Here is a 20962-nt window from a genome sequence, read left to right on the forward strand (position 1 = left end):
ACAGTTACCCTTATAAGAGAGTCTTTTGTACAGGAATATAACCAATCAAAGTGTCTGTGCCTGCTGACTGCAGCCTGTGGGTTTTTCTGAGTTCCTTTTTAAGATGTAGTGGCTATGTGCTTTTATTAGTGAATCTGATCATTCAGTGCTAAGCAGGACTGAGAAAATGCTCTAGTTTAGTTCCTTCACTTTTAAGTGTGAGTCAAGTTTCAAGTTTATTTAGAGCCCAGTATCACTGTTTACAGTCTCAAAGGGCTTTACAGGCCACAACAGTCAAAATCAAAACAGGACGGCACCCCCTGACTTAATCCTCATGGCGGGCAAGAAAAAACTCCCCAAAAACTCCCCAGAAATCTTGAGAGGGACCACAGAGAGAGGAGACCCCCTCTTGGCCAGACAGGTGTGCAATAGGTGCCGAACCCAGCAGGCAGTTACACTTTCAAGTAAATACAGAGGATCATTCCTTTATTGTTTGAGCGGAAAGTAAGTACTTAGTGCTATAATTTGAGCAGGCCAGGTTATGGAGGAAAGGTTTCTGCTTTAATGCAGCCGTTCAGACTGAAGATTAAACGAATAAAGAATAAAACATATCAGAGACAGACTTGAGGACCTGTCCCCACTGATTATTTGTGTTCTGTGTATTGCAAGTAAATTTGAAGTTTGACTGGAGGACATTCTTACTAATTGCCTGTAGCTGATGAGGAAGTTAGGAGGAATGAGACTCCTACACAAACACAATGTTTGATGGCCATGCTGGCTCCTCTTCTGTCTTGGGATCTGTGTTATTGTGAATGAGTGTGGGTTGGGAACACAGCCACCATGGTATTGTATGACTGTTCTAATATCTTAGCACTGCTGCACCGGCGAAGCTTTGCTTGTATTGAATGTGGTAGGTGTACCCTTAGTGGTGCGGCGCATCCTAGCCCACACCTGTGCCCACACCTGTGTTTTAGTGGGGCCCTGATTGTTAGGAATGAATGGATTCGCTATTTTCCAAGATTATTGTTATTTAAAATGATCGAAATGATTGTGAGTTTTTCAACTTGCATGTCAATTATGGATAGTTTTGCAATATATTTTAGCTTTAATCAAAGTGGAAGTTTTGGGGGGGGGGGGGGGGGCATATCGTGGTTTTCTCTGCACCTGATTGTGATTTATACTGTGTGAAGGGAATGGTACTTTTCTCCATGCAGTGCGGAGTGTATGAACTGCATTCACGAGTCTTTTCACAGTGTGTATTTCCTGCATTTTAACCTGCTCCTGTGTTCCCGTTGAACTTTCGACTTTAGACTCCTGACTAATGCTCTCAAATTATAGCTGAAACAGTGTGTTGTCTGTCTGGTCTGTATGGTTTGCCACTGAAGCACCATCCTGAACACACAAACGAAATTATATTTGGCGTTATTTTGGAGACTGGAAATATATGTCCAAAGGCAGCCCAGGTTTTATTGTAAGCTTTTTGTCAGTGAGAGCAGCCGTGGAGAGTTTCTCAGTTTCTGTGCTGCTGCTGAAGTCTTTAACTCTGATGATCACCGTCCCAGTGGATGTCAAATCCAGAATGTATCAAATGAGATGAACTGCCTCAAATTTGGGTTTGGTTTTGTGGTTGGAAATGTAGTAAAGATGGTTAATGGTAAATCCAGTGACACCAACAACATAATTCAATCTGAGTTAAATTGAAGTTGGTGTGACCTGAGTCAGTATGGGCCAGTCAATGGGCCTTTACACTGACCGTTATGACTGATGGGCACTGGTGGTGTTTCAGTTTCAGTTTACCTTCCACTCTTTCAGCTCCTGTCCTTATCACCATGTCCACTCACAGACACACAATTATAAACACAATTATACACATAACCTACTGAAAGTGCCAAACCTTATCCCCATGAAACATCCTTTACAAACTCATGGTGCTGTTCACTGGTGGGAAACAGACGCTGGGCCTTAGGAGGACTTGGAGAAGAGCTCTCCTGTCTGATCCAGTTTCTTACGTGGCTTGGATAAACTAAAACTCTCTCTCTTTCTCCCTCTCTCTCTTTCTCTCTCTCTCTCTCTCTCACTCTCTCTCTCTGTGCTAGAGAAGGTAGAAGCTGTGATGTGGGGTTTTTTTTTACCCATAGTCACTCATGGGATGATACAATATGATATATTTGATATATCATTATGATGACAATATGATATTGTGATATACCATCATGATGACAATATGATATATTATTGTGATATACCATTATGATGACGATATGATATATTATTAAGATGACAGTATGAAGTCCGGCTGACACATTCCAAAGCATTCTTCTGACAGAGACAGTGCCAGTGCATATGCTGTTTTTTTTTAATCCCTCTCTCCAGGACATGATGGTTACTGTATGTGCAATCAATGTGAATTCATTTTTTTGCATGCAGTAATAGTTCTTATACTGTGTGTTTCTCAGAGATGTGTACGTTGATTTATTCAAAAGCCTGATGATTAAGTCCATTTGCATACCTGTCAACTGTGGTACAGACTTAATCCAAAATAGCTGTGTCTGTATCTGTTTGAGTGTGTGCGTGTGTGTGCGTGTATGAGTGTATGAGTGTGCGTGTGCGTGTGTGTGTGTGTGTGTGCGTGTGTGTATGTGTGTGTGTGTGTGTGCGTGTGTGTATGTGTGTGCGTGTGTGTATGAGTGTGTGTATGCGTGTGCGCGTGTGTATGTGTGTGCGTGTGTGTGTGTGTGCCTGTGTGTATGTGTGTGTATGAGTGTGCGTGTGTGTGTGTGTATGTGTGAGCGTGTGAGCGTGTGTGTGTGTGTGTGCGCGTGTATGAGTGTGTTTTTCTTTGCTGAGGGGTGTAAATCTGCACTAACAGTGTGAAGATGAGTAAATACTGTCCTGTTTCTCGGCAGGGGCACTGAGGTCTGAGGGAATCCGGGCGGCCGATATTCTGCCTGTGCTGAGAGAGAAGGTGGCTTTTGTGTCAGGTGAGTATATGACTCCCCTCTGAGGCATTCTGGGTAATGAGAGAATGATCTGGTCTTTTCTCAAAAGACTTTTTATACAAGTCCTTCTAGTCATTCAGTTAGGCTTGCAGCAGTGAGAAATATTGAGAGGCTATCCACAGCACAGGTTACTGATAATTTCAACTGTGGTTGGACAATTGCGTGTGTTGGAAGGTTTTGTATAACATGTCATTACCTTGAAACTTTGTTTCAGTACTATGCATGCTACACTATTTTTTACACCATAATTACACAATTATTTTTTTGTAGACTCTGTTTTTTTTGTTTGTTTGTTTGTTTTTTTATGTGAAGACTAATCTGATCAACCCAATCATTTAGGAGGATCAGACTGGCATTTAGTGCTGAACACAGAGTTGGACTGACTATTTTAGAGTAAAATTCTCCTTAAAATACTGGATGTTGTGATATGTACAATAAGGGATGTAAACTTTTCATAAAATGCTCAGTCCAGTCCAGCTCTAACACATATGTATTTAATCTCACTGACAATGTTTACACCCAACCCAACATTCAGTAAATAAAAGGTTTGATAGCTCATTAGAACAAAACATTCATATTAAATGGATTCTGTCTAATCTAATTGAACTAAATGCTCTTTGCAGTGCAGAGTTTCTCTGATAAACTCTCCTGGCATGGCTCTGGGTCAGAGGTAGCCTTAGGGCTGGGTTTTCATGGGGATGACAGAGTGGGGAAGTTCTCCGTAATGTGAGGGGTCTTTTAGTGTGACTGAGGGAGGGGCTGGGACAGCTGGCACTGGAGCACTCTCTAAATGTCTCACTGGAGATCTCCCAGCTGGACTGCTCCCTGCCTGTGCCTGCTCCTCTCTCTCTCTCCTTTACTCCCTCTCTTACTGTCCTTGTCTGACTTATGCACCCATCTTTCAGTCCCTCTGTTCCACTCTACGTTCTTCTTATCGTCTGTTGCTCTTCTCTCTCTCTCTCTCTCTCTATCTCTGTCTTCTCTCTCTCTCTCTCTGTCCATCTGTCCATCCATGTGTGTCTGTTCTTCAGCTCCCGTTCCTGTCTTTTCATTTGCCTTTCCCTTCTCTTTTTTCTTTTCTTTTTGCCTCTCAGTTGCTCTGGTTAACTCGGTTTCCCACACTCTCTGTCTCACTCCATCTCTCTCTGCTCCTCAAGTGCCACAGTAAAGACAGTTCAGTTATGCAGCGCAAATCACAGTCCTGTCAAGTTCTCCACACACACAGTGATTGCTCCTTCCTCTGGTATGGGCATGTGATTCTAATGTGCAGATAACGAGAAATCAGAATGGAAGAGTGGAGGAGAGAGAGATCAGTGCTATGGCATGCTCATTAAATTGCATCATCATTTCAGGGGGTCGGGATAAGAGAGGAGGCCCCATCCTGACTTTCCCTGCGAGAAGTAACCATGACCGAATAAAGCAGGAGGACTTGAGGAGGCTGGTGACGTACCTGTCTACTGTACCCAGGTGATTACTACTTACACACCTGTCCATTCAAATCAGCAAAACAAGACTGATGGAATCATCTAATTAATGACTACACTTCTGCCTACTGCATTCATGTAATGAAAGATTACACAGTTCACTGTCACACCTGTCTGCTTTACATTGATAATCACACAATTCTGCTCAATGCTCAAGCCCTGGGACAGAGTCATAGAGTCTCCACCTGTAAGAGTCCTCTCTGTTCATACTGCCATAACACACGGGTGTCTCAGCACATGGGATGGGCAGTGTGTGTATCCACTGAGTCAGAGTTTAAAACATGGCTGTATCAGTCCTCTCACTGCTGTACTGCCAAAGAGCATGCAGCACTGCTGACGTATAGAGAAAACAGAAACAGTGCCCAAAGGCCTGCATTTCACATACTCTACATCAGGGGTTCCCTAAGGTAGCCAGAGAGTCAAACTGTTGGCTCGCTGCCAACCCACAGCCCTGTGTACATATGTATGACTACACAGGCTAAGCCTATCTGCCACCAACACTGAATCAGAGGCATGGGTAACCTACAGTTCATTCATTCACCATTGAAAACAAACACTGTGCATGAGCGTGTTGTTTACATAAAAGCCATGGTCAATGCTAAAATGTCTTAAGTTGATAGTGAAAACAGACAGTTCAGTTTTGACTGGAAAGACCAGTTTTGTTTTATTTTATCGGACCATACTGGTGCTACGCCAACTTGTCTGCTGTGCTCTCAGACTGCTGCCGTCTAATGGTGGGTGGCTGATAGAAAACAAAGTGCTTTAAAACACGCCACAGTCACTTCAATGACAGCTACTGTAAAATCAGAGTCGCACAAAAAGACTGCACATGTGACGACTGCACACAAATACTCTGTTACCACCATCCATAAAACTACAGCTACACTGCATGGTAAGTCATTACTCTGTTACCACCATCCATAAAACTACAGCTACACTGCATGGTGAGTCATTACTCTGTTACCACCATCCATAAAACTACAGCTACACTGCATGGTAAGTCATTACTCTGTTACCACCATCCATAAAACTACAGCTACACTGCATGGTGAGTCATTACTCTGTTACCACCATCCATAAAACTACAGCTACACTGCATGGTGAGTCATTACTCTGTTACCACCATCCATAAAACTACAGCTACACTGCATGGTGAGTCATTACTCTGTTACCACCATCCATAAAACTACAGCTACACTGCATGGTGAGTCATTACTCTGTTACCACCATCCATAAAACTACAGCTACACTGCATGGTGAGTCATTACTCTGTTACCACCATCCATAAAACTACAGCTACACTGCATGGTGAGTCATTACTCTGTTACCACCATCCATAAAACTACAGCTACACTGCATGGTAAGTCATTACTCTGTTACCACCATCCATAAAACTACAGCTACACTGCATGGTGAGTCATTACTCTGTTACCACCATCCATAAAACTACAGCTACACTGCATGGTAAGTCATTACTCTGTTACCACCATCCATAAAACTACATCTACACTGCATGGTAAGTCATTACTCTGTTACCACCATCCATAAAACTACAGCTACACTGCATGGTAACTCTGTTACCACCATCCATAAAACTACAGCTACACTGCATGGTAAGTCATTACTCTGTTACCACCATCCATAAAACTACAGCTACACTGCATGGTAACTCTGTTACCACCATCCATAAAACTACAGCTACACTGCATGGTAAGTCATTACTCTGTTACCACCATCCATAAAACTACAGCTACACTGCATGGTGAGTCATTACTCTGTTACCACCATCCATAAAACTACAGCTACACTGCATGGTAAGTCATTACTCTGTTACCACCATCCATAAAACTACATCTACACTGCATGGTAAGTCATTACTCTCTTACCACCATCCATAAAACTACAGCTACACTGCATGGTAACTCTGTTACCACCATCCATAAAACTACAGCTACACTGCATGGTAAGTCATTACTCTGTTACCACCATCCATAAAACTACAGCTACACTGCATGGTAACTCTGTTACCACCATCCATAAAACTACAGCTACACTGCATGGTAAGTCATTACTCTGTTACCACCATCCATAAAACTACATCTACACTGCATGGTAAGTCATTACTCTCTTACCACCATCCATAAAACTACAGCTACACTGCATGGTAACTCTGTTACCACCATCCATAAAACTACATCTACACTGCATGGTAAGTCATTACTCTGTTACCACCATCCATAAAACTACAGCTACACTGCATGGTAAGTCATTACTCTGTTACCACCATCCATAAAACTACAGCTACACTGCATGGTAACTCTGTTACCACCATCCATAAAACTACAGCTACACTGCATGGTAAGTCATTACTCTGTTACCACCATCCATAAAACTACATCTACACTGCATGGTAAGTCATTACTCTCTTACCACCATCCATAAAACTACAGCTACACTGCATGGTAACTCTGTTACCACCATCCATAAAACTACATCTACACTGCATGGTAAGTCATTACTCTGTTACCACCATCCATAAAACTACAGCTACACTGCATGGTAAGTCATTACTCTGTTACCACCATCCATAAAACTACAGCTACACTGCATGGTAACTCTGTTACCACCATCCATAAAACTACATCTACACTGCATGGTAAGTCATTACTCTGTTACCACCATCCATAAAACTACAGCTACACTGCATGGTAAGTCATTACTCTGTTACCACCATCCATAAAACTACAGCTACACTGCATGGTAAGTCATTACTCTGTTACCACCATCCATAAAACTACAGCTACACTGCATGGTAAGTCATTACTCTGTTACCACCATCCATAAAACTACAGCTACACTGCATGGTAACTCTGTTACCACCATCCATAAAACTACATCTACACTGCATGGTAAGTCATTACTCTGTTACCACCATCCATAAAACTACAGCTACACTGCATGGTAAGTCATTACTCTGTTACCACCATCCATAAAACTACAGCTACACTGCATGGTAAGTCATTACTCTGTTACCACCATCCATAAAACTACAGCTACACTGCATGGTAAGTCATTACTCTGTTACCACCATCCATAAAACTACAGCTACACTGCATGGTAACTCTGTTACCACCATCCATAAAACTACAGCTACACTGCATGGTAAGTCATTACTCTGTTACCACCATCCATAAAACTACAGCTACACTGCATGGTAAGTCATTACTCTGTTACCACCATCCATAAAACTACAGCTACACTGCATGGTAACTCTGTTACCACCATCCATAAAACTACATCTACACTGCATGGTAAGTCATTACTCTCTTACCACCATCCATAAAACTACAGCTACACTGCATGGTAAGTCATTACTCTGTTACCACCATCCATAAAACTACAGCTACACTGCATGGTAAGTCATTACTCTGTTACCACCATCCATAAAACTACATCTACACTGCATGGTAAGTCATTACTCTGTTACCACCATCCATAAAACTACAGCTACACTGCATGGTAAGTCATTACTCTGTTACCACCATCCATAAAACTACAGCTACACTGCATGGTAAGTCATTACTCTGTTACCACCATCCATAAAACTACAGCTACACTGCATGGTAAGTCATTACTCTGTTACCACCATCCATAAAACTACATCTACACTGCATGGTAAGTCATTACTCTCTTACCACCATCCATAAAACTACAGCTACACTGCATGGTAAGTCATTACTCTGTTACCACCATCCATAAAACTACAGCTACACTGCATGGTAAGTCATTACTCTGTTACCACCATCCATAAAACTACATCTACACTGCATGGTAAGTCATTACTCTGTTACCACCATCCATAAAACTACAGCTACACTGCATGGTAAGTCATTACTCTGTTACCACCATCCATAAAACTACAGCTACACTGCATGGTAAGTCATTACTCTGTTACCACCATCCATAAAACTACAGCTACACTGCATGGTAAGTCATTACTCTGTTACCACCATCCATAAAACTACATCTACACTGCATGGTAAGTCATTACTCTGTTACCACCATCCATAAAACTACAGCTACACTGCATGGTAAGTCATTACTCTGTTACCACCATCCATAAAACTACAGCTACACTGCATGGTAACTCTGTTACCACCATCCATAAAACTACAGCTACACTGCATGGTAAGTCATTACTCTGTTACCACCATCCATAAAACTACAGCTACACTGCATGGTAAGTCATTACTCTGTTACCACCATCCATAAAACTACAGCTACACTGCATGGTAAGTCATTACTCTGTTACCACCATCCATAAAACTACAGCTACACTGCATGGTAAGTCATTACTCTCTTACCACCATCCATAAAACTACAGCTACACTGCATGGTAAGTCATTACTCTGTTACCACCATCCATAAAACTACATCTACACTGCATGGTAAGTCATTACTCTGTTACCACCATCCATAAAACTACAGCTACACTGCATGGTAAGTCATTACTCTGTTACCACCATCCATAAAACTACATCTACACTGCATGGTAAGTCAGCCCTACCTAATGACACACAATTACTCTGTTACCACCATCCATAAAACTACATCTACACTGCATGGTAAGTCAGCCCTACCTAATGAATTAGCCCTGCCTAACTGAAATAATAATAATAATAATAATGATAATAATAATAATAATAATAATAGGGCAGCTGCATTATGACTCTGCATGGGGCTGACACATTGGCCCTTGGGTTTGTGTGGTTGGTTGAATTCGGTCCTCACTGAAGAGTAACTGGGGACCAATGCTGTACATTTATGTGTGAGTTAGAAGGTTTCCTTTTTTCACCACACAGCTCGCAGTGGGACCTCGCTGACAGTCACTGATGCTATGTTTGAGATTATAATACCAAGATTTCATAAAGTGTGATGACATTCTCTCCTATTGCTCCTAAAGGAGCTTTTGACCACCTTAAACTGAGACCTGTTCACACTGTGCTTCCCTGCTGTCCTATATATTAGCAGTGTGAACAGAACAGTGTTAGTTTATCCTTATAGTCTGGGTAATTCTTTCTACAAATCATCCACAGTCCTGTCAGTCAGAGAGCATCTCCACAGACTATGTGAAGACATTGGCCCTCATTTATGAAATGAATGTACAATGGAAAACTGGGCGTATGGTCATTTCCACGCAAATCCCTGCATTTATCAATGTGGACATGAGCAGAGGCTACGATCAAATCTCACATCAGGTCTCAACTCGTGTATGCAAGTTTTCGAGCCTTGGATTTGCGGTACAGCATAGGAAATCAGACTGAGTCTGAGAATCGTTATTAGACCGTATATTCTGACTGAGTCGGAGAATCGTTATTAGACCGTATATTCTGACTGGCATCTAAAGATATGCAGCCTCATATTCATCACTTAAAAATATGGAGCCTAGGGCAAAATATTCTGTTTTGTAAAGGCCTACATCGATTATGTGTCATATATCCCCAACATACATAGGTTGTAGTAACCAAAAAATTAAATCCAGTTTTAGATGCTGTTTCAGTTGATCCCAATGTCCTGGAACCACTACCCCCAATCACTTACTCCAGCTCAAGGTCCAACCTATATTACCACCAGGGTTATTTGGAAAACAGGATTTATATGTTAGAAGACGATGGCTACAAATACAGTACATTGCTGACCTTTTTTGGACATGCTGGATACAACAGTTTCTTCCGCCCAGTGTCAAGCTCAATTTCTGTCCAGGAGACATTGTATTGGTAGCTGATGCTGCAGCACCACGAGGCTCATGGAGTCATTGAAGCCATATGTGATTCCAAAGGTCTGGTCCGTAGTGTACGACTACAGACCAAGACAAACCAGCTACTAGGCCCGTCAACAAGATTTGCCTTTTAGTAGAGGATAGCAGCCAAAAGGCTAAATGAGGCTCTTGCATGTGCACGTGCATCCATCTGCATCACGTACACATCCACTGATATGTGCATACACTTTACTCGAATTCTGGAATTAGAATGGAATGTTTTTCAGTTGGGAATGTAAATATGTAAAAGGAGTAACGGCTCCTTTTTTGTTATGGCTTGCTCCACGCGGTTGCTATAAGGGGATGTAGGAGCCAGATTTGAGTACGAACTTATTTTCCTGGAGAGACGCTTATATTTTGATTTAGATTCACTGGGCTTTGGCTTGAGACTTTGCTTTTGCCACAAGATACCCCAGCAGTTAAGATGGTGTCTTCCATGTGCACAGGTAGAGCCTCACAGTTTAGACACTGGAAGACGCTGGTGAACGAAGTTTTTTACTTTTGTAGTGACCAAAAAATTAAATCTAGTTTTGGACGCTGTTCCAGTTGTTACACGCTTTCTGGTAGGCACTGTATTCGGCTGCGAGTCAAACCTGTGTTCAGTGATGGTGGGAGAGAGGTGAGCAGGCAGGCAGGCAGGCAGGCAAAGGGGTAGGCAGGCAAGCAGACAGGTATGCAGGCAGGTGATACACAGTGATTTAAATCAAATTTGCTTGAAGGGTTGAAAATTCAAAGTAAAAAAAGGTTTCAAAAGGTCCAGAGCATTCAAAAATGGCACATTAAACTGAGTTTGTAGAAGTATATAAGTATATAAGCATATATAGAAGTATATAAGCAAAGAAGCAGTACAGAGTGTAAGCATGTGAGTGTGTAAATGGTAAAAAACTGTTTGTTCACCAGCATCTTCCCGTGTCTAAACTGTGAGGCTCCACCTGTGCACATGGAAGACGCCATCTTAACTGCTGAGGTATCTTGTGAGAAATGTCAAAATAAAAGTCTTGAGCCAAAAGCCAATGAATCTAAATCAAAATATAAGCATCTCTCAAGGAAAATAAGTTTTAACTCAAATCTGGCCCCTACATAGGTATTTTCAAATTGTTTGCAGTTAACAGGGTTAACAATTTTTTGGTGTGAAATGAATTTGTCTTTGATTTTTAGATAGCCTACTTGTTAGGCTAGGCCACTGGTCACATAATTACAAGCAATTAAAACTGAGCCATTAAAAGTGATGGGGTAGGCAAACCGATTTGCAATGTGATTAGTTCTATTGCACTTGCAACGTTACAGTTTCTGTTTCGAAGTCAGAGAAGTTTCTCCTCTTGGAAGTATTATGCATCTCCATGTCGTAAACTCTAGGAGTGAGGCCTCTAAACTGAGAATGTTTAGGAGTGTGATATTGAAATGTTGACTGTTTTCAGCCACGACATTTATCAACAGCCAATCATTCTTACGCTGTGATTGTCGAGATACATAGGTTTCATGAACCCCATGATCTGCAGTGGTCAGATTGATAATGAGGGCCATTGTGTGTAAGACAGAGCCTGGAACAGAGAACACTGAGGCTTCCCTGAATTAGCTTTAATCTCTACACTGTGCTATTACCCTTTGCTGTGCAATCCACAGGTCAGGGCTTTGGGTGTTATTATCTTTGTGTGTGTATGTGTGTGTGTGTGTTTGTGTGCGTGTGTTTGTGTGAGCGTGTATGTATGTGTGTGTGTGTGTGTGTGTGTGTGTTTGTATGCGTGTGTTTGTGTGAGCGTGTATGTATGTGTGTGTGTGTGTGCCATGACTGCCTGTGACATAAGTGTCAATGAGTGTTTATGAGCAAAGCCAGGACACAGCCATGCTGTTAATAGTGCGAGTTTACAGTGTGAGATTAACCAGGCTTTAAAACAGTGTGAGATTAACCAGTTTTAAAACAGTGTGAGATTAACCAGGCTTTAAAACAGTGTGAGATTAGCCAGCTTTAAAACAGTGTGAGATTAGCCAGGCTTTAAAACAGTGTGAGATTAGCCAGCTTTAAAACAGTGTGAGATTAGCCAGTTTTAAAACAGTGTGAGATTAGCCAGCTTTAAAACAGTGTGAGATTAGCCAGCTTTAAAACAGTGTGAGATTAGCCAGCTTTAAAACAGTCTGAGTTTGCAGTGTGAGTAGGGTTTGCCACCTTTGCTTTGTAAAAAACCAGGACACTCTGAAAAAAAAATTGGGGTGGGGTGGGGGTTTGCAAATATAGTGTGTTAACAGTTGTAGGACTCCTTATTGCCTCTCTTACCTATATTTGTCCACACAGGTGCTGGAGAACGGGTCTCCTTGGGTGGGCCTTTACCCATTCAGAATTTTTTTCTCTTTTTCGCCTGGTCTGAGTTGAGCGCTGTAAATAATTTTTTCTTTGACGCTGGTGGCTCGTCCAATTTTGCTTTGTTGTCCTCCTCATCCGTCTCTCTCTCCATTTCACAAAACCGACAAAATAAATAAAGTTTGTTTTTTTTAAAGAAAACTAACGGTACCTCTAGCTAGCAGCTGAATTTAGGGTGGGGTTGTGGATGTGCATGTCCACGGCATACCTCCAGGCTGGGTAGTTGCTAGGCAATAAGGTAAGCTTTCATATTTTTCTGCTACCAATCAAATAAAAGTGTACACATGGCCAATCGTCGCTGTGTTTTACCCGTTTTTACCCATTTACTGACACAGATTGGATGTATAAACCTAACCAGGAAGGAAACAGAATAGCAGTAGAAAGCAGCCAAGGCTGATGGGCTAGTCACGTCACATCCCACCAGAGCCCATGACAGTGGTATGCTGCCAATATGGTATGCTGCCTGTTCACACACAAGACCGCTGCCGCTGCCAGCTGACAGCAAAATTCGAATTGCTGTCAGTAGAAGTGCTGATGATGCAGGAGGCTGTGTTCACGCCCTCTCTCACACACAGCGGACACTAAATAACAAGTCTAACCTGAATTAATCATGCACTCTCGGAGGAGAAGTTCTCAACCACTGATTTTTTTATCCAGTTGTTTTTGGCTTCAAATGTTATTTTTAGATCTAATGAAATGATCAAGGTCTGGACCTCAGTGATCTCATAGCTGGCTATGGTCCTTTATCCAAGTACAGACAGATATACAGAAAAGACAAAACAGAATCTTCCAGTCTCTTTTCCCCCCTCAGTGGACTAAAATGTTTTATTTTCTCTCAGATGACATAGACAAGCTCTGTCTCCCCTATATTTCAGTTTGTCTTTAGGATTACATGCCTTAATAGCAGAGTTTTGACAGGATTTTGATTATAACCAGGTGAGGTACATAAGCAGACCAAGTCACACTTCAGTTAACTGTAATCTGAGAGTAAACCACATACATGCTTGTGCTGAGAGTAAACCATATGCTTGTGTTGAGAGTAAACCACATGCTTGTGTTGAGAGTAAACCATATGCTTGTGTTGAGAGTAAACCACATGCTTGTGTTGAGAGTAAACCACATGCTTGTGCTGAGAGTAAACCACATGCTTGTGTTGAGAGTAAACCATATGCTTGTGTTGAGAGTAAACCACATGCTTGTGTTGAGAGTAAACCACATGCTTGTGTTGAGAGTAAACCATATGCTTGTGTTGAGAGTAAACCATATGCTTGTGTTGAGAGTAAACCACATGCTTGTGTTGAGAGTAAACCATGTGCTTGTGTTGAGAGTAAACCATGTGCTTGTGCTGAGAGTAAACCATATGCTTGTGTTGAGAGTAAACCATATGCTTGTGTTGAGAGTAAACCACGTGCTTGTGCTGAGAGTAAACCACATGCTTGTGTTGAGAGTAAACCACATGCTTGTGTTGAGAGTAAACCATATGCTTGTGTTGAGAGTAAACCACATGCTTGTGTTGAGAGTAAACCACATGCTTGTGTTGAGAGTAAACCATATGCTTGTGTTGAGAGTAAACCATATGCTTGTGTTGAGAGTAAACCATATGCTTGTGTTGAGAGTAAACCACATGCTTGTGTTGAGAGTAAACCATGTGCTTGTGTTGAGAGTAAACCACATGCTTGTGTTGAGAGTAAACCATATGCTTGTGTTGAGAGTAAACCATATGCTTGTGCTGAGAGTAAACCACATGCTTGTGTTGAGAGTAAACCACATGCTTGTGTTGAGTGACAGCATCTAGCTTATTTTCCTGAGCGTGTCACAGCTTACAAAGGCCACGTTGACAAACATCCCCAAACATTAAAAAAAGGAAAGAAAAGAAAGGGAGAGTGAGGTTTGTATGACTGGATGTCAGATGCCTGTGTTACAGGGTCCGCTGTGGTTTTGAGCATAAGGGAAATCAATCTTATTGACCTGCTGTGGCAGTGCCCCCCTCAGCTATTTACTCAGCAGCTCTGTACCAGTCAGTGCATGTGCTGCCTGTCACATCCCCCTCACACGGAAACTCTCTGATCATCAGGTTTGTTGTTTGGGGCTTTGCTCTGATGAGTAACTGATTATATAAAATCAGTTGACATTTGTCTCTGGCACTTTCCATGACGTCATAAAGGAGATGACCAGGTCAATCAACATGTGTAGTTTATTATTCTTGCTGACCTGGGTTCAGTTACAGGAGAGAAAATCTGGATGCTTCCAACTGGCGTAAAGTGTGAGAGCACCAGAGCTGAGTAAGGCAACCTCTGTCTACTATTACCTTTTTCTGCTCTTTCCACAGAGACATGAAAACCACTTTGTTAACACCACTTTATTGTTTACCAGTGTCTTTTAACCAGGTTTGTAAACTCAGTTCCCCCTGCCTAACATTTGAAACGGGAAACATTATGCTTTTCTGCTGGCCCTAGGTCAGCTTTTTGGCCTGGAAGCAAAATCTGTTAAGAGGCATGATCAGGTGACTTACAGACAGTATTTCTAATCCAACTTCAACAGGGCCCATTTCTCAGGGCACCTCTGCCCCCAGCTCCACTCCAGGCATCCACCCTTTTGTCTTGGGCCAGCCCTGGACTGACGACACTTGCTCACTGGGCAGTTAGGATATCAGGCCCATGATTCCTGTCTGTGCTAACTCAGAGTTACTGGGTCCTATTGATGCTGGTCTCCATCCTTTTCGAGGACCAAACCATTGGGTGTCGCAGATGCCCTACCTGTCCAGACCTTCTCCTGGAGAAAGGCACTGGTTAAAGAGTTGACCCTGTGAGACAGTTGCAAGGGCTCTAGTTGACTTACTTTGTCACAGGGGGGAAAAAAAGATATTGTGTTTCTCCTGTTCTCATCCACCGGAAACCAAACTCATTCCCAAAGCTGTCATCCTTTCACACCTTGCACAGCTGGTGTTCTTCAGGTTTTGGAAGCAGGAGGCTGGTAAAAGTTTGTCTACATAAAGGACACTTATTTTCATGCCCCGGTTACAGCAGAATGCACGTGGCTCTTATTTCTCACTGCATTTCTGGGTCACAAGTATTGGATTGTGGTATCACAGTGGATTTGAAACATTTTTGACTGTTCTCCCTCTGCTGAGGGGGTCACGTCGCCAACAGTTTTGTTCATTAATTAATGGTTGTGTTGGTGGCAGCCTTAGCCAGCATTACTCCGGGCTTCCTCGCTCTTTCTCTCTCACACACGCACACACGCGCGCACACACACACACCCAGAGTTTCAGCTTTGAATTATCAATCTGTGACTGAACCCGTAGGGACATGGACCGAAAGTCACTGTTATTATGGAGCAGCTTGTGTCTGTGCTGTGATTATGGAGCAGCTTGTGTCTGTGCTGTGATTATGGAGCAGCTTGTGTCTGTGCTGTGATTATGGAGCAGTGTGTGTCCGTGCTGTGATTATGGAGCAGCGTGTGTCCGTGCTGTGATTATGGAGCAGTGTGTGTCCGTGCTGTGATTATGGAGCAGTGTGTGTCCGTGCTGTGATTATGGAGCAGTGTTTGTCTGTGCTGTGATTATGGAGCAGTGTTTGTCTGTGCTGTGATTATGGAGCAGCTTGTGTCTGTGCTGTGATTATGGAGCAGTGTTTGTCTGTGCTGTGATTATGGAGCAGTGTGTGTCCGTGCTGTGATTATGGAGCAGTGTGTGTCCGTGCTGTGATTATGGAGCAGCTTGTGTCCGTGCTGTGATTATGGAGCAGTGTGTGTCCGTGCTGTGATTATGGAGCAGTGTTTGTCTGTGCTGTGATTATGGAGCAGTGTTTGTCTGTGCTGTGATTATGGAGCAGCTTGTGTCTGTGCTGTGATTATGGAGCAGTGTGTGTCTGTGCTGTGATTATGGAGCAGTGTGTGTCCGTGCTGTGATTATGGAGCAGTGTTTGTCTGTGCTGTGATTATGGAGCAGCTTGTGTCCGTGCTGTGATTATGGAGCAGTGTGTGTCTGTGCTGTGATTATGGAGCAGCTTGTGTCCGTGCTGTGATTATGGAGCAGTGTGTGTCTGTGCTGTGATTATGGAGCAGTGTTTGTCTGTGCTGTGATTATGGAGCAGTGTGTGTCCGTGCTGTGATTATGGAGCAGTGTGTGTCCGTGCTGTGCGAGAAGTGGTGAATACACACACGTGCTGTCCGAGAAGTGGTGAATACACGCACTTCCCTTTAGCCGTGTAGTCTTCCTTCTGCTCCATCTGAGGCTTCCACACGATAATCCTTTAATTCTGTAATCCCCCCGTGCTTTTAGGGCTCTGTGGTTCAGATAGTGTTGTTCGGAGAGGTTCGGAGAGTGATAATCCTGTAATCCTCCCATGCGCTTAGGGCTCTGTGGTTCGGATAGTGATAATGTTATGATAAGTGTGTTGTAAGAAAGTATATCTGTGAAGTATGGTCACAACTATGATGGTATGTCATCCATGTGCAAACCACTGGTTCTGACAGTCCAGAAACTGGTTGCAGATGTACTGCTAATTTCCAGGTTAGAAAATGAGAATTTATCTGTCGTTCGCGATCTGTGAGGACTCGCCTGCACTTTGTACAACGGATGTTTTGATGTGCCAAGTACGTTCGTCCAGAACTCATAGATCGACAGTAACATCCAAAGTTTCCACAGTCGTGTGGGTCTCTCACTTTCGTACAGAGAGAAATATGTGCAGAGAAATTCACATTGTGTTCTCTGTAGCAGTACCTCAGAAGAGACCTTGAAAGGACAAGGAGTGGATCAAGGCAACGTTGACTTGTGTTTATCTACCAATTTGCCATGATTGACTTTCAAAGCAGTGTTTAAAATAGAATTTGTAGTGTGTTACAACCTCTAGACTTTACAAAGTACAGGAAATATGGATAAACACTGATAACTAGATAAGCATTTGGGAGATATTCAAGGTTAATGTGCAAGTAATTTCATCTGAAAAAGGTTACATTTGGACTTTTTAATTCACAGTAACAAAGTAATTCCTCTGATCCATCTGAGGGTCAGAAGTGTAATTTCATACTTATTGGAGTTTGGACATAAAACAAGAAGTCCTCATTAATGTCTCTGCGTGACTTGGCTGCCCGATTGTCGAGTGTGCTGAATGTTGTTAGATGTTTCTCTGTGTATGAGAATGTCTAAAAAGCATCATTCCTCTCATCCCCTCTGGCAGTGAGGACGTGTGTAAACGGGGCTTCACCGTCATCATTGACATGCGTGGCTCCAAATGGGATCTGATTAAGCCTTTACTGAAGACACTCCAGGAGGCCTTCCCAGCAGAGATCTGCATCGCTCTCATCATCAAACCAGACAACTTCTGGCAGAAACAGAAGACCAACTTTGGCAGTGCCAAGTTCACTTTTGAGGTACCCAGCAGGGTAGCATGAACAGGGAACAGTATTATATTCCCAGTAGTAGTGCATTTAGATTGTTGTAAAGGTCAACAGGGAACCAGTTCCTTGTTTAGCATAAGACAGAGGGTAAAGCTGCAGTAGATGCTAGCCTGGTGCTAGCCTGGTGATTCCATAGCATCTGTTTCCTAATTCGAAACAGAGGAACACTGTGGTATTGAGTAAGGTAATGTCATTCTCTTTATTGCTTGGTGCTGACAGACTAACATGGTGTCAGTGGAGGGTCTGACAAAGCTGGTGGATCCATCTCAGCTGACGGATGATTTTGAGGGCTCTCTGGAATACGACCATGAGGAGTGGATGGAGCTTCGGTTGTCGCTGGAGGAGTTCATGAGCAGCGCTGTGCACCTCCTCTCCCGTCTAGAGGATCTGCAGGTATGGGTGTAAGGCACAGGAACAGGAAAAGGAAAGGTTTTTTAAAAAATCAGTAGACATTCCTTACATTTAAAATGAACTGCTCACTGTGGTATTTAATGATAAACAATTATTTTTAGCCATTTGTAGAACTAAAGAGAACAGCTTCTTTTGGAAAATATCTCTTCTATAGATCCCTTCATTTCTGTTTAATTATCAAAGCCAGTTGCCTACTCTTTGAATCTTGTAATTGCGCCCACAGGAGTTGCTGGCCAAGAAGGAGTTTCCTGTGGATGTGGAGGGCTCACGGCGCCTTATTGACGAACACACCCAGTTAAAGAAGAAAGTCATGAAGGCTCCAGTAGAAGAGCTGGACTGTGAGGGCCAGAGGCTGCTGCAGTGTATTCGCTCCAGTGATGGCTTTTCTGGGAGAAACTGCATCTCTGGTAGTGCCGACTTCCAGAGCCTGGTGCCAAAGATTGCAAGCCTGTTGGACAAGCTGCATTCCACCCGCCAGCACCTCCATCAGATGTGGCACCTACGTAAGCTCAAACTGGACCAGTGCTTCCAATTACGCCTCTTTGAGCAGGATGCAGAGAAGGTGAGAGACACTGTGAACATGAACTGAGCCTTAATGGCTGCAAGGGTTAATGGTAATGTGAGGGTAAGAGCAGAGGACTGAATGTTAAATGTAACAGGGGGTCCGTTGGTTTTTGGTCTGTGTATGAGACTGAGAGCACGTTTGCACAATACTTATGATACTCAGAGCACATTTCATAACCAGGTCCATTAAAATGTTCATTCTTATGGGGGGGCAGTGGTGTTCATAATTCAATATACTGAACATCTGAGTTATCCTACAAAAGACTGTGAATGGAAAGTGGACTGAGAAAAGAACAATAAGAAGAACTTTTAAAAGTAAATATACAATGTGAAAACAACCTGGATTCTTTTATTAAGTATGCTTTTTGGTCTTCTTTAATTGGCCTGAGTTTGGTTATTCGATCGTTTATGCTCCTTAAAACTTAGGCAAAACCTGCTGCGGCCTAAGGGTTAGAAAAACGGGCTTGGAACCGGAAGGTCGCCCGTTCAGTCCCCTGGACCGGCAGGAAAAATGTGGGCGGAGGGAGTGGGTGATCTGCTTCCACGGCTCAGCAAGGCACTTAACCCCCCAACTGCCCCCAGGTCCGGGCGCACTGCCCACTGTTCCTGCGCCTGGTGTGTGTGTGCTCACTACTGGGTGTATAGGATGGGTTAAATGCAGAGATTAAATTCACTGCTCACAGCGTGTGTGTGTGCAGTCATGGAGATTCTGTTCCCTATTCTACAAGCCCAGTCCAAAAAAACAAAAACAAAGAAAAAACAGGAGACTAGAGACAGGAGGCTAAACAGGAGACAGGAGGCTAAATCTAATGTATCCTATCCCATGGGAATCGCTTAACTTTGATTTGTCAAAAGTCTATGCATCTGTCTTGTCCACTTTGACATGCTGTTCATTTGCTCTGTGTTCTCTGTGTAGATGTTTGACTGGATCAGTCACAATAAGGAGCTGTTTCTTCAAAGCCACACTGAGATTGGAGTGAGTTCTGAGCATACTGTGGACCTCCAGACACAACACAACCACTTCGCCATGAACTCTATGGTACGTTGGACTGACAAGCTGTAATGGCGACTCACTCAGGAATGTATGCTAAAGTCTATTGTACACCCTACTGATGTCTAACAGTGTTCATTTCTGTGACATTCTATGTTGGACAGTACTTCAACAGGAGACTTCCTGGGACAGAGGAAATAAACCTAAATTAGCTTGTTTGTGTTTGTGGTAACTAACATATTACCGCTATTTAGAGTAATCAGTTTGGAGCATGTGATGAGGATACATGTGATGTATTGATACAAAATACACCACAGAGCTAATTCCCAGACATTTAGAGTAGAACAACATTTAGTGAAGCTATTAAAGAATAAAACACCTTAATTAAATAAATTTAAAAGCTTACTTTGAAAGATAATTTTAGGTTTAATTGCCATGGAAAAAAGATAATGTACAGTAAACAAGTCACTTCTTATAAAATAAGGTCCGTCAGGGTACGTAATGCATGTCACCTTACCACACTTTACTCTCTAAAACCTGACTCTTATTTTCCTAAGGATTGTTCTCTAAAAACTGACTCTTATTTTACTAGGGATTGTTCTCTAAAACCTGACTCTTATTTTACTAGGGATTGTTCTCTAAAAACTGACTCTTATTTTACTAGGGATTGTTCTCTAAAAACTGACTCTTATTTTACTAGGGATTGTTCTCTAAAACCTGACTCTTATTTTACTAGGGATTGTTCTCATTCATTGTGAACTTCTGTGTGATTTGAGTTCTCCCTTGGTTAGCCTGAGAAATAACTGATGATTGACCAAACAAAGCTTAGATTGGGTTAGGTGAAGGCCAAGGTTAGGGGTCAGAGGTAAGATCTTTGGAAGACACCAAAGGTGTGGTGTAACACCTCAAAAACGTACATACTGTTCACCTTAAGATTCAGGATCATCTCAAACTTCCCTA

General features: G+C 42.6%; 1 protein-coding gene across 3 annotated transcripts in view; it reads left to right on the forward strand.

Moving 5' to 3' along the window:
* The window catches only part of kalrna (kalirin RhoGEF kinase a), a 185556-nt gene that overhangs the window by 65052 nt on the left and 99542 nt on the right, over positions 1 to 20962 (forward strand). For all 3 annotated transcript variants that reach the window (XM_030787300.1, XM_030787301.1, XM_030787303.1), the window contains exons 2-7: positions 2886 to 2960; positions 4331 to 4445; positions 17817 to 18009; positions 18256 to 18429; positions 18671 to 19009; positions 19928 to 20050. In XM_030787300.1, coding sequence (XP_030643160.1) covers positions 2886 to 2960; positions 4331 to 4445; positions 17817 to 18009; positions 18256 to 18429; positions 18671 to 19009; positions 19928 to 20050 — 1019 coding nt within the window. The remainder of the gene's footprint in view (positions 1 to 2885; positions 2961 to 4330; positions 4446 to 17816; positions 18010 to 18255; positions 18430 to 18670; positions 19010 to 19927; positions 20051 to 20962) is intronic.

This window comes from Chanos chanos, chromosome 10 (genome assembly GCF_902362185.1).
Source record: "Chanos chanos chromosome 10, fChaCha1.1, whole genome shotgun sequence".
Lineage (NCBI taxonomy): Eukaryota > Metazoa > Chordata > Actinopteri > Gonorynchiformes > Chanidae > Chanos > Chanos chanos.